The 13,390-nt window shown below is 41.6% G+C and overlaps 1 protein-coding gene across 4 annotated transcripts in view; it reads right to left on the bottom strand.

Moving 5' to 3' along the window:
* The window catches only part of ADAMTS2 (ADAM metallopeptidase with thrombospondin type 1 motif 2), a 242,893-nt gene that overhangs the window by 16,486 nt on the left and 213,017 nt on the right, over positions 1 to 13,390 (bottom strand). For all 4 annotated transcript variants that reach the window (XM_040573311.1, XM_040573309.1, XM_040573310.1 and 1 more), the window contains 6 exons: positions 9,248 to 9,393; positions 7,517 to 7,692; positions 3,337 to 3,470; positions 2,390 to 2,513; positions 1,664 to 1,744; positions 73 to 236 (listed from right to left, as the gene is read on the bottom strand). In XM_040573311.1, the coding sequence (XP_040429245.1) occupies positions 73 to 236; positions 1,664 to 1,744; positions 2,390 to 2,513; positions 3,337 to 3,470; positions 7,517 to 7,692; positions 9,248 to 9,393 (825 nt within the window). The remainder of the gene's footprint in view (positions 1 to 72; positions 237 to 1,663; positions 1,745 to 2,389; positions 2,514 to 3,336; positions 3,471 to 7,516; positions 7,693 to 9,247; positions 9,394 to 13,390) is intronic.

The raw sequence follows: 13,390 nt of genomic DNA on the forward strand, positions 1-13,390 counted from the left end.
TATATTATAGCACATTATGACTCTGTAATCCTGACACTGTGTTCCATGGAAGATGGTTTTCATTTGACTTACCAGAATAACTATTCCATTACGCAGAGGCCCCATGGTCTGCACGGTTTCTCTATCATCGTCATTCCGATATTCCCACTCCACACCCATGTCAATAAATACTTTAGAGTCTGGCACGTAGTTGTCTTCACTTAGAATGAATCTTCCCGTTTCACGATTTTTAATTGCTAGAAACAACATAAGAAATGTGAATAGTAAAGGTTCACTTCTCATCTCTGTTTTTGTCTGCTCGTGTCCCAGTGGAAGAAGCAGAAAAGGCCAGGCACAGCAGTGTGCAATTTCCTTCTGTTCCCTCACAGGTTTGGAAAGACTTTTTCAGGTGTTTCACTGAACTGCCAACGCTTTCCTGCTCAGCTCCAGAAACATCAATCGCTCTTTTTTTTTGTTTGTTTTTTCATAGCCTGCCTTGCCAGAGAAATGAGGCCAGCACAACCGCAGTGTGTGCGCCTGTCTCTGCCTGCTCCCAACTAATGACTTCTCAACCCACTGGCCAAATCTGAGCTAATTTGACCACCACCTGGGGGTCCCGTGGCTCCTCAACTCTTTCACATCTTGTATTATTGCTCCATGAGAGAAAGGCTAGTGGGCTAACCCACAGCAGTCCCTGCTACAAGAGAGAGGGAGGCTGGAAATTGTATTGCTTCTGCTCAGATACAGCCCTGATAACAATACAGCCCAGATGAAGCTCCTGGTGCTCTGCAGGAACGTGCTCTTACACACAATGCGTGACTCCTTGATCAACTGTAATGAGCATCCCATCCTTCAACTGGAGAGACTTCGGCCACCTTTGTATTAGGACTCTTTGTTTTTTCCTGAGATGGAAAATTTGCTCTCCCCATTAGAAGCAGCAGGAACTGTTTGTTATTTACTGCCAAGTTTTAACTCTCTTCTCTCTCCAGCAGCTAACTGGGCACCCCCCGCCTCAGCACTCGCCAGCTCTTTGTTCCCCCATGCACTGCTTGCCCCACACTGACAGAAGAGCCTCGTCTGAACCTGAGTGATGGCTCCTGCTCCACGGGGCAGGATGGGAAGCATTTACTGGCAAGAAGTTTGACTGACTCATGATACAATTAGTAGGCCATTCACTGTGAATCTACTTCCAATTAATAACAGCCTAGTAGATACTGCTTCTCATCGATTACATGGCACTGCTAGGAGAGGATTTCAATTACTTCCTAAGCTGTGTGATTGATTGGGCAGCCTTGTGTCAATACTGCTAGCAATGGGGCAGAATCCGAAACGCAGGAAATGCACCCACTGCTCTTGGGATGAAGCTGGGAAATGACTGAGGAAGGGAAGCATGTTGTGAGAGACGTACATGAAGATAATGCACTGCAACCCATAAAGCAATTCAGCTCCTCTTCCAGCAGCTTTCACACATGCAGGGATGTTCTTGCTAGGACTCCAGAGAATACAGCACAGGGAAATCACATTGCCAAACAAGTTTCCTAATTTAACATACTTGAAGGAGGTATGTGATGTGGGAGGATAATGGGTAAACAAATGCATAAACACATTGTGAGGCTCCAGAGACAAAAATAAACAGCAGAAAAAACATTCTGACTGATTTTTTTCCTCCTTGTTACATACTTACCAAGATTATGACTAGTGGCGTCTGTTTCCTGTATAAGTAAATGTCTTGCACCAACAGGAATTTCAAACATCTTAATGTGACCTTTATTGCAATATTTAAAAAGATAGTAACTGGTTAGTATCCATCAAACAGGAAGAGCCTGTCTAGGGAATTTAAACAAACATTATTGTCTAATAGCAGGGCATATTACAGAAGCTGAACCTAATCCAGCATCTTTCCTATCCTTATTTCTGTGCCAGGTGACGAAATATAACAGGGAAAAAGGGCTTTGGGTCAAAAGAAAAATGCCTTGTGTGTCATCAACAAACCAAATTTGCTTCAGAATAAAAAGTGCTTCGAGTGCCATACACATCCACAGAGAACATGGAAGGTTGTGTCTGACAGTGAGTGATGACAACATATTACTGCAGTACTGCGTGACTCAGACCGAGCAGCCGAGTGACATCAGCAGCACAAATCAATCCACAGCTCTTCAACAAGGAACACCAAAACCCTCCTTCTCTATGCATGTGCAGGCCCTGATATCAGCAGACTTAAATGATCACTGGAAAAAAAGTCTCATTTTTTAATTCTAGGCATGTCTGAAAGTCCAGAGAGTTTCCTGGAATTAGGGATGCTGTAAATTATTTGTGATTGCTCTGGTATTTTCCATGAGACTTTAAATACTAGAAGAGATCAAACAAAAATACCCCAAATTCCCTAAGACAAAACACTGAAAGCGCTGACCTTGTTTCTTTGGTACTCTTGAAAATGTTCCTTTCACCACTTTGCAGTGGGAATTATCTCCTCCACAAACACCACACTTATCTTCCTGCTTCGTGGAACCTATGACCCTGTCACACCCAACTTTCTGTGCACAAAAGAGAAAATCAGTCATTTTTACTTATCCAAGTTTCAGTTCAAATGAGCCTTTACTTCAGATACCAAAAGCAAGACTTCTCCTTCAGCAAAGTACAAATTGTAGTATTTTCCTGGAAAATCAGCAACTAACTAGATTTTAACACCTGTACTTCCAGTTCCTATAATAACTGTCAATTAGGTGATGAGATTTTGCTAATATGCTTCAAAGTGGTCTTCATACCAAAGCAAAGCAGCCCTGCTAAGGAAAAGCTCTTAAACCTCAGCTTATCTTAAAGCAGATGCATAAATTCCAGGGGAATCAAAGCAACTGTGAGAACCTCCACCAGTGCTTTGCTGAGTCAGAGCCTCTAATTCTGTTGACAGATGACCTGCGTCAGATCCCAATTTAGAGGAACTGGTATTGATTTTTTTAAAATAGCTTGATCAAGTACAGAGAGAATGCACATCAGTCACACATTACCAGCACTTTCCTTGAAAGCTGCTGTGTGTTCATATTTCATTGTACATTCCACCCCCACTAAACCTTAGCAAGAAAAGCTTTCGTTGAAAGCTAATTGTAATAGTTCATCTTAAAATACCACATTAAATAGTACTTGTGTAGGTAGGCGCTGTTGGAATTGAGTCACATGCAGTGTGATGGTAACTGTGAATATCACACATAATATTGTGACAATAATTCTAATGAAATCTCCTTATTGCCCAAAGTGTTATTATACCTACTTAAATACTCATTCTCGGAGAGAAAATATTCAAGCTACCATTTAAATTGTTTTCACAATACTAAGCTCTGAAACAAGTAACCAAAAGCTCACCAAGCAGTCTCCCCTCACACAGATGCTGTAAGCATCTTTGTAGGAGCAGCGAGTCCCATCATGTACCATCCTCTTCATATACACGACATCGCCCGTTTCCTTTGATTCGCAGTACAGGTGGCACCTTTCCTTAGCTGGAAAACAGAATTGCGATGTTCAGCTACAACAGTTTATTTGCTGATTTTGTGAACATGACAATGTTTTCATTACTCCCTCTTACTCCTTGCACACATCACAGAAAAACACAGTGCCCCATAAATCATCGATGCTTATCTCCTTTCGAAGGCTGTGTGACCATTTGGAAACTGATGAGCCATAAAGCACCCAAGTGTCACTATTAGGAGACAGTCTTAGAAAATAACAGATCATTTACTTTCACTGGGGCCTCCATTTAATTCCATGCCAGATTATGCAATCTAGCAGAGGTTTTTACCTGTGAGAGATGCATGTTTCTGCATCAATTTCTCCTACAGCGCACCTAAATCTGAAAAAGCAAAAGCAATTTTGCCATTAAAAGCAGTTGTTTGACGCTAAGTGAATATGGATTCCAAAATGTCTTCAGAGACAGCTGGGTCACACTAAATAAGAAGCCGATTCTCCTTCTTTGTTGAACTTGTATTTCTGATGGTTTAAATCATTAAGCAAGATGAGATGTCAAAGAGATTTGGAATAACACAATTTTTAACCACTAATACATGCACAAGCCGCCAGACAAGTGTACCTCTTTCTCCTAAACCATTCCAAGGAACCAAGAACAACAAATAAATCTGAAATGACTAGTCAGTGGCTGAATAAAATTGTCTTCCATCAGTTTATTTCGTTTTACCCATTTCACTTGCTTTCCCCAGCCCTATCACAGGATTCACTGTGCTTTTTTTGGCAGTGAAGAGTAGATGGCCTTCCTATTAGATGAAACAAATAAAGATTCAGCTGTTTTAACATGATTAAATCTTAGGACACTTTTCCCACCATTTAGAAGAATAATGAACCTTCAATTACAGTAGTTCAATTAACATAAATCTTCGCAGGCCCTTTGCATTCTTCCCTTGTACAGTTTCATGGCCTCTGCCCTCTTTTAATAAAGTTCTTGTTATTGCTGCAGATGTCCTCATGGCCACTGGGTATTGGTACACCAGAGACCTTTGTTACTGCTCCTGAACAATGCAGATACATCTTGCAAAAAATGTAGTGTCTAGACTATTAAAACAGGTACTTTACTTTTCTTGTGCAGAATCTTAATGGAGGAGTATTAAGGTTAAGTTCACAATAATCACAGACCCATGGATCTGCATACATTAGGAACATTAAGCTGTGCACAAGACATAGATGTGCACAACCCCCCCCCCCAACATACCATACATTCATTGCATGCAATGAAATGAAAACATCAGAAGGTCTGACTGGGTGCCACTGGCCCTGTCCAATGGCTTTATTTTAGAAAGAACTTTCCCATTGCTCCCTAAGGATGGTAAATTTGCAACTGCAATTAAATGGGACCCTGGTAATTGCAGTGAATTGTTCTCTTTCTATTCTCTTTCTATTCACTGGTGTCTGGAATAGTAGAGGTGCGGGAGCACAAAAGCGAGCGTCTGCCTGTCCATTGCTGTACCCCAGCTCGGTGGCTTTTCTCTGGGCACGGGATGAAATGTACCTCCCTGTCCCCATCACAGACATGTGTCAGAAGTGTCCAGCTGAGCTGCATGTCAAGTACATGGATTTATGTCACTTCTGAGTCGTGGCTGTGTTATCTGCACAAAGTATGTCACTGGTATGCCTTACCTTTACAAATGGCAGTTTTAAATATATTAAAGTTCACGCATAAACCATCCTCTGGCCTTTCTTCACAAAAAAAAAAGCTGTTCCCTTTAATAACGCCGCAGAGGTAAATGGAATTCTCACAAAGGAGGGCTGCAATTTATACCACAGCTATGTGGAAAACCAGCAGTGGCCAGTGATCAATCCTCAGACATCACTGAGCTGGTTTCTGACCCAGAAGCCATTGAATTTAATAGAAGATGTCTGATTAGTTTCAGTGGTCTTTGCAGCAGACGGCTCCAAAGGCTAAGTAAAGGTCTAAGCAGAAGCAAAGGTCTCTGGGCCACAGCGTTCCTTCCCTCTCCCTGTGCCAGCAAAGCAATTTCATGAAACTGAGCCATGAGGCCGTATCTGAGCTCTGAAAATCCCAGATTGCACAAGATGGCATGAAAAGAATGAGGGAACCTTGAGAACTGTTTAGGAAAAAAAGCCAGACAAATTAATTACAAACAATTTGCTGTTAACTTCTGGCAGTGTCCTCCCTCTGGAATGCAAAAGGATTCACCCAAAGTGACCCTTTCCCTGCCGGAGACCTGCTCCTGGCTGAGCACAGCCCGGGCACCCAGGTACCTGCCACCCGTCTCTTGCCATGCCAGGCCTGGCCTGGAAGACCTGTCATTCACACAAAGTGACCAGGTTTAAAAACAGCGAGCAGCCCGTACTGCTTGTCAAACAAGTGGAGAATCATTGCCATCTGCCTTTTCGGTTTTTAAAAGTACGTTTTTCAACACAATACGGCAACAGCATGGCAACAGTCTTCATGCCCCAAAACCAATTAGCTGCACTTCTGCTGTCAGTTACAGCAGAAAAGTTAACAGGAAAATTAACATTTTTGTTCTAGGAGGCGATCTCTGCCAAGATGCTGGAACACCAGAATGATCGTGCTGGTTCTCACCCAGCTCCCATCCAAACCAGTACCTGGCCTCCAACAGTGCCCAACAGTGTTTGGAGGAAGATCTAAGACAAAACCAAAATTGATACTTTCCTTAGTGTATTCTCCAAGGTTGTTGTACACTGCAGCTCAGGGATTCCTAAGTCATGGCTGGATCTTGGTGTTTAATAGTTCTTGATGGATTAAAGACCTCTCAGAAATTTCCCTAAATCAGTTTTAAAACTCCTGGCATCTGCAACATCCCATGGCAATGAATTCCACTTTAATTATATGCTGTGTGGAAAAGTACTTCTTCTTATTTGTTTAAAATCTGCCACCTGATAATTTTATTTGATGTTCCCAGGCTTGTGTTATGAGAAACAGAGTGTAATTATTTTGTGTGCAGCTTCTTCAGGCCACTCACAATTCTGTAACTATATGTTCTTAATCTAAACCATCACTTTTTTTCAGGGTTAAAAGTCCTAGTTTATTTAAATTCTCCCTATTCAGAAGTTATAGCTTGTGCTTGCTTTGTTTGGGCCTCTTCTACTTCAACTGTTGTTTTTTTAGCAGTGGGCAGCAGTGAGACGGGGACAGCCTGAGCTACATCAGCAGAGTATTTAAAATGCATGCACCACCAAGGAGTCATATGGAGGCAGATCAGTGCTCTCTACCCCTCTCTTAACAGTCACCGAGCACCGAGCTTAGGTTCTGCTAAAGCTACCCACAACCCCCAGACCTTTCTCTTCAGAGTCCAACTTGTGTATAAATCCATGCATATATACACGCTTACCATTTTTCATCCCCCAGTCTGCTGCTGGCATTTATCAATGCCACACTTTATTTGCGACATTCAGTCACTTAGTATCGTAAGGTTCTTCCTCAGTTCTCACAGTGTGCCTCTGTATTTTTATTAGCCTGAATAATTTTGTACCCCTGGCAAATTTTGTCAACTCCCCGTTCACCTCCTTTCCCAGACGACTGCTGCTCATGCTCAGCAGCTCTCCTCCCAGTACAGACCCTTGTGGGACACACACACCTCCAGACACGGCTATTCCCTTTTATCTCAGGATAACTCAGTTTAAGAGCAGTTACTGGGGAACAGGGTCCAAGGCTTTTTGAAAAAAAGGGGTGGTTTAGATTGGATATTAAGAAGAATTTCTTCATGGAGAGGGTGGTCAAGCATTGAAACGGGCTGCCCAGGGAAGTGGTGGAGTCCTCATCCCTGGAAGTTATTTAAGAGAAGCCCAGATGTGGCACCAAAGATGTGGCACCATGTGACATGGTTTAGTGATGGGTCTTGGTAGGTCAAGTTAATGTTTGGACTTGATGGTCTTGAAGGTCTTTTACAACCTAAATGATTCTATCATTCTATGAAACTTGGCTTTCCATGCCAATGGCAATGCCAATGCCAATGGCCCTATTAATACCCAGCTCCAGGCCTGGCACTGCCCTCACTGAGTCACATTTAAGACAAGAAGAGGGACTGCTCACCATCAACATGTTCATAGGGGAGCCAGTGGTGCTTCGTGTTCTGATACTCAAAGTAAGGATCCCACTGCCTGCACTGCTCCTCTCTGAAGTCTTCAAAGTCCTTAGGGCAATCCTGAGTGTTGCAGAGCTGGAACTCATAGCTTGGCCCCACGCACGTACGGCCTCCGTTGGCTGGACTGCAGAGGAAGGAAAGCAATGGTTAGTTTTGCCATTAATGCCTGAACGGAGCATCTATCAAATCCTCTGAGAGACAATTTAATTCCTAGTCATGTCAACAAGAACTGACAAAGCCAGTGGTATATTTTGGGTACTTCCTTCCCCTATTTTTATCAGTACTTGATCTAGTTTAATGATTGCTCTGGTATTTGCTTCTGTTGAAACAGTCTGGGAGACCACTGGAAAGATTTCTCTCTGTATACATCATCACATCTGGGATAAAAGAAGCAATCATTTAAAAACCCGCTGTTGCTCCTTAGCTCTCACAGAGCAATTTCTACAAGTAGAGCCTCCAAACACTTGAAATAAGCAAGAAAACCCATTTTTCTTGCTGTGGCCCAGGAAAGGAAAGCACAAGCAGCTGAAGCGACTCATTCACATTCACCCCTAAGCCAGCAGCAAATCCAGAAATGGAGCCCAGATGAGTGCTGCATCCACCAGACAGCCATGCAGCTCACGCTGGTACTCTGTTATCTAGCAACAGAGAGCTCAAGTCATATCTGGATTTGCACCCTCTTCCAGGAAACACAGAAAACACTTTAAATAGTACACTAGCCTTTCCTACACAAAGAGAGATTTTACAACTAAAACTGAGTCTGCAATTATAAAGGTCACTTTCATGTTGCCAATGTAATAAAGGCTTAAATTAGATCTGGTACATTTTTCCTTAACAGAACATTTCCATCAGAAAATGCAGCTTCGTTGTCAAAATTGACTTGTTGTGGTTTTTTTTGTTTGTTTGTTTTTTAATCAACAATAAGATTATTTTCAACACTAAAGTCAATTTCAATCACTTTATCCTGTCCAAAAATGTTCAAAAGTTCTCCGGTAAAATCATTTAATTCTGAATATTGTTTCACTTCTTGCTGCCTTGATCTTGATATTCTATGATATAGCAATAATGATATGTTTAATAGCATTTGTACATACAGATCTATATTAAATATGTCATAGTTCCAGCGTTACTGAAATTAAGTAATTCTACATCATCTAGATGATCCACATGTATGTTATCAAAGCAAACCAATTCAATATTATTAAGATTAACTTTGGGGAAGGTTCTGATCTCTGGAGCTTTGTTCCAACTTGAAATGAAAGCAGTTTGAAAATGTCAGCGTATTCCATCTTGTAAGACTTTCTTGTTGAAATATCCAAAAAGGTGGATTAAACAAAAAGCAAAAAACTGTATTAATTTAAAAAAAATCCAGCAAATCATTGCCATTATTTCATACTGACATGTTAGAATAAGACATATATAAGGCTCTGAAGTTTTACTTACGCTTTATGCAATAATGTAATAGCACTTTCAAGATCCTTGTAATGGTATAACTAGCTTAGTAGATGGATAAACTGAGAACTAAAGATGATTCGTGACTTGCTAAAGGTCCAAAACCAGAAATTCTAACAAGTACCACTCAACATGCTTTACTGTATTGTTGTACTAGCACTTTAGCAAGGATTCTCACCATTCACTCATTCCACGTTAGAAAAACATGTGGGTGTAGGTGAACTTACTGTGGATTGTCACATTGCCGTGTCCTGTACTTCACCCCTGTGCCACAGGTGCGAGAACAAGAGCCAAACTTACTCCATGCCCCCCAGTGTCCATCCTGTTTCAAGATGTCTGGTGTCAACCAGATGCAGTGACCTTTAAAGCAATGCTAAAAGAGAAAATTGGACAGGGGATGGAATGATTAGGTGATTAAAGCATATCATAGGAGAAGCTGTGGTACAACAAACTTCATTTTAGGCAAAAATAATGGATTTTTTTCACCTCTCCAGGAGAAAGCAATGAAACCCATTGCCATATTGTGCTCATGATCCCAAATTCCCTCAAATTTTACAAACTTACACATGTTAAGTATGCCCGTATATGCTAGCAGAAGTAAAGCCTAGCAAGTTTATTGAACTGCTCTCAGCATTACATGCCTTCATCATGTGTCTGCAGCAGTGATTTCAATGTAACTGATAGGGATTCATTTAACAGCAATGGCAGAGTCCCAAATCTTGGAGGCTAAAGGTAAAATTCTACCGCTGCTATTGCACGCAGCGATGGCAAGACCTCATTCTGCAGCACTGTCTTTCCCAGTAGCTCCTATAACTCTGCATACACGTGCCTGCAATAAATGTGGTCAGTAGAGTGGCATGAAATTAAAGCCAACTCACATTTTAGACATTAATGATATTAAATAAAGAGCTCTTGCAGTCTCCCTGGAGATCCCAGTAGAACTGACCAAAATACCAGGAAGCCTTTGTCAGAAAACAGCCCTGGACAGTCCCATTTCGGAGCATTTACTCCCAACCTATGAGGCTTTCTCTTTTCTCTTACCTGATTTTTAATACAGTCATTCTACAGAGGCTAAAACATGAAATTTGCTAAATTCCCCCAACCCATAAGGTGTTTACACATTTCTTTAAAAGCCTTTGTAGCTTCAATACCGATATCCTCTTTACTGCCTCCTCTCATTAAAGAAACCTGCCATTGCCTTTCGACCAATTTCTCCAGTCCCTAATCAAGGAAGTTTTTCTTAGCTCGAGTCAGGATGAATTCTTCTCAAAGATCACAGCTTCTGGCCCTTTCTGGTATTATTTCTGCTTACATAAAAGTCTACTGATGAAGTGCGGGTGCTAGAAAATATTTCCAGCACAACAAACGACTTTGCATGAGACTGTCGCAGTCTGTCTGCGTTAACGGTTACTGTCGGGATAAGGGCTCCGGCTCACGCACACAGATGGCTACAACAACAAGTGCAATCAGTCACTTACTTTCCTTAACATTCAAGTCAACAACAACATTTTACACAGCTTAACAAGCCCTGGAATTCAGGAATTTGGCAGGCAGCACAAGCTGAGCATATGGTTAAATGCATGCTGCCAGCAAAAACAAAATCAGAAGATATATAACAGGAGAGCGTTCTTAAGCATAGAGCGATTAGTGATCTGGAAGACAAATTTAAAAGGGATGGATAATCATTAATAATGCTGAATTTAAAAAGAGAGTCATTAGTAAAATGGTGACAAGACACGGCTTACTGATTTGCTAATCTGCTCAATGACTCGCTCTTTATTCATGTAATTTATTTTGTTACTGATTTGGTTGGACAAGGAGTAGAAAACAGAGTAGAAATTTGGTTTCAACTATTTGTTATTTCTCACGACTTCAAATATTCAAAGTCAAAACCTATGAAGTAGACAAATTACCACAAAGCCAATTATAACAATCCTGCTCCGGAGATGTAATGGGCAGATTTTTCTTAGCTGTTTGACAGAACAAGAGATAATTCAGCAAAACATGAAAGAAATGCAAAATGCTAACATGTCCTTTGCTTTTTTTGAGTTTTGAAGTTCAGCACTGTACCCTTCAGGGACTCTTACGACTCTACACAGGTTTGTTTGAACACACTTTGAGTCGTCTGGCCCTGTGTGGAAATGGGACCATTCGGAGGGATGCAGGGGACGCTGGCAATACAGCAGCCTGGCAGCACACATTTCAGCTGTGCTGGGAAGATGAGATGTGATGGCTCCTGAGTCCTGCTTGTTTAAACGTCTTTTTATCGGGGTGCTGCATCCTTCAGGTGTAAGTTCCCCAGGAATCCCTGAATCAGTTTCAAGAGCCACGTAGTGTGCTCACTGTGTGATGCTCCAGGATCCAGCACTTGGATCTCCTCGGCAGAGGAGAGGAGAAGGAGAGACATGTGATGTTGTGTTTTCCAATCTCTTTCCCTGTTTTAGCCAGGAACAGGGGATGTGGGTTTGCACCAGCCTCTAATAAACCACCCTTTTGACACTGTGACTCTTTCCTGAACTGGAAGGCAAACATGGAAAAGTGTTATTGACTTTGCTGTGCAAAGAAAAGAGCAGCACGGAGTTTTACTGGAGAAGCTGGTCCTACGCCGATTGTCGGGAAGCTGAGGCAGAGCTACGAGGAGACACGCATTTCTGTACAATGAGTCATCACCAGCTCTGCCTTTTTGCTTGTGGATTATAAGAAAGGAGCCTACATAATATAAAATGATTCACAACAGACTCTTAAACTTTGCAGACCTATGCAAGAAAAAGCATAAGGAGATAAAACTCAAAAAAAAAAAAAAAAGATGGAGCAATCTCCACTGTAATAAAGGAAGCTACAGCTGCCCCTTCCTATTGCTACTCCATTAACTACATAATGAGCTGGAAATGAGCCAGTTTCAACCACCATTCCCTTCATATACAGGGGTTTCATTTAAACAGGGAAGCATATTAAAGCTTTTTTTTTTTTTTAATAATGTGAAAAAAAATGGGTAAATGCAAATTGTTTTCTTAGTGGAAGAGAAGATGACTTCTTGTAGTCTCGCCTGTTTTTCTGGCATGCAGGACAGTCCAAAACAAGTGCAATTTCCAGGAGAGGAAGCTTAAATCTCTTTCAGTAAAACATTCCACTGCTGTTTTCAGCAGTTCTTTGAAACAACTGCTGTGGGGGCCAAAAAAAGAGCCTGTGTGTTCCTGTGGGCTTAACACATCTGCAAGTTAATTTTTCAAGAAAAGACTTGCAGATTTTCCTTTGGTATCTCTACTTATTTTGTACAGGCTACAACCGGCAACCCTTCTGTCTGCCTCCTAGCCCAGCTATCTGCCAGGCCGCCCTGTGTCCTCTCTGTGGCTGGGGGCTGTCAGCTATCCCTGCTCTGCTGAGATCGTTTCAGGAGAGGGCTATTTATTTATTTGTATTTCCCACCACATGCAGGCTGGTCCTCTCCGCTCCATCTGTTTGAGAATAATTAGTTGCAAGGGATAAACTGAAAGCTGTAACACTGCAACGTACCCCGAGCCAGTAAAAGTTTCTTCAGTGGAGAATCAAATATTCTTACTGTTTCTGTGGTGACTAACACAGCATACTTACCCATCTGTCTCCTGTCTCCGAGAGGAGCTGAGGTCAGCTTTCTCAGTGGGAAATTATCTGGATTGCTTTGAGTACACATTAGTGTTTTCAGAAACCCTTTTTTCTACCTCCATTTTTCTTCTCAATAATATCTTTTTATGTCAATATTTAATCATTCTCTTCCTTTCCTGACAGGCCAAAAATACTTCCAAGTTCTACTCAGCTAATCTCAGCAACATGGGGCAAGTGCAGAGAGTACCTGCCAGGTTTGTCTTGGATCCTTGGCATGCACGCCAAATTCAAGAGCAACATCAGCTCAGCTGGCACGGGAAGGTAGCGGGTTCTTACGTCTCTCCATGAAAAGAAATAAAGGAGTGTCAGGCAGTGCAAACCTTTGTGTTTGTCACTATAGCAAGCAGATGGACTCTAGCATGCACTCTCCTTGCATGAATGACTTTCTTTTTTACTTCTGTCTTGTGGAAAGCAGTTAGCTACTTCAGCTGATACAAATGTCTCCCCAGAAGGGTAATAGCTTAAAAAAAAGGAAGAACAAAAAATGGTAATATATTTCTGAAGGTTGCCTGACTTCCAAAGCCTGAGCCTAACGGTGGAGCTGACAGAATTGTATACGAGTAAATAAATCATTAGCTGAAAGCATATGTGTTTGCTTTGTTTTTTTTTTTAATCTGCAGAATGTTGTGCAGTTAAGCTTTGCATAATTATCTCGTCTGCATGTTTTACAATGGCGATTTATGGAGCATCTTTGACTTCACATGAAGACTCTGGCTCTCTGTGTGCTT

This window comes from Cygnus olor, chromosome 14 (genome assembly GCF_009769625.2).
Source record: "Cygnus olor isolate bCygOlo1 chromosome 14, bCygOlo1.pri.v2, whole genome shotgun sequence".
In the NCBI taxonomy this organism is placed as follows: domain Eukaryota; kingdom Metazoa; phylum Chordata; class Aves; order Anseriformes; family Anatidae; genus Cygnus; species Cygnus olor.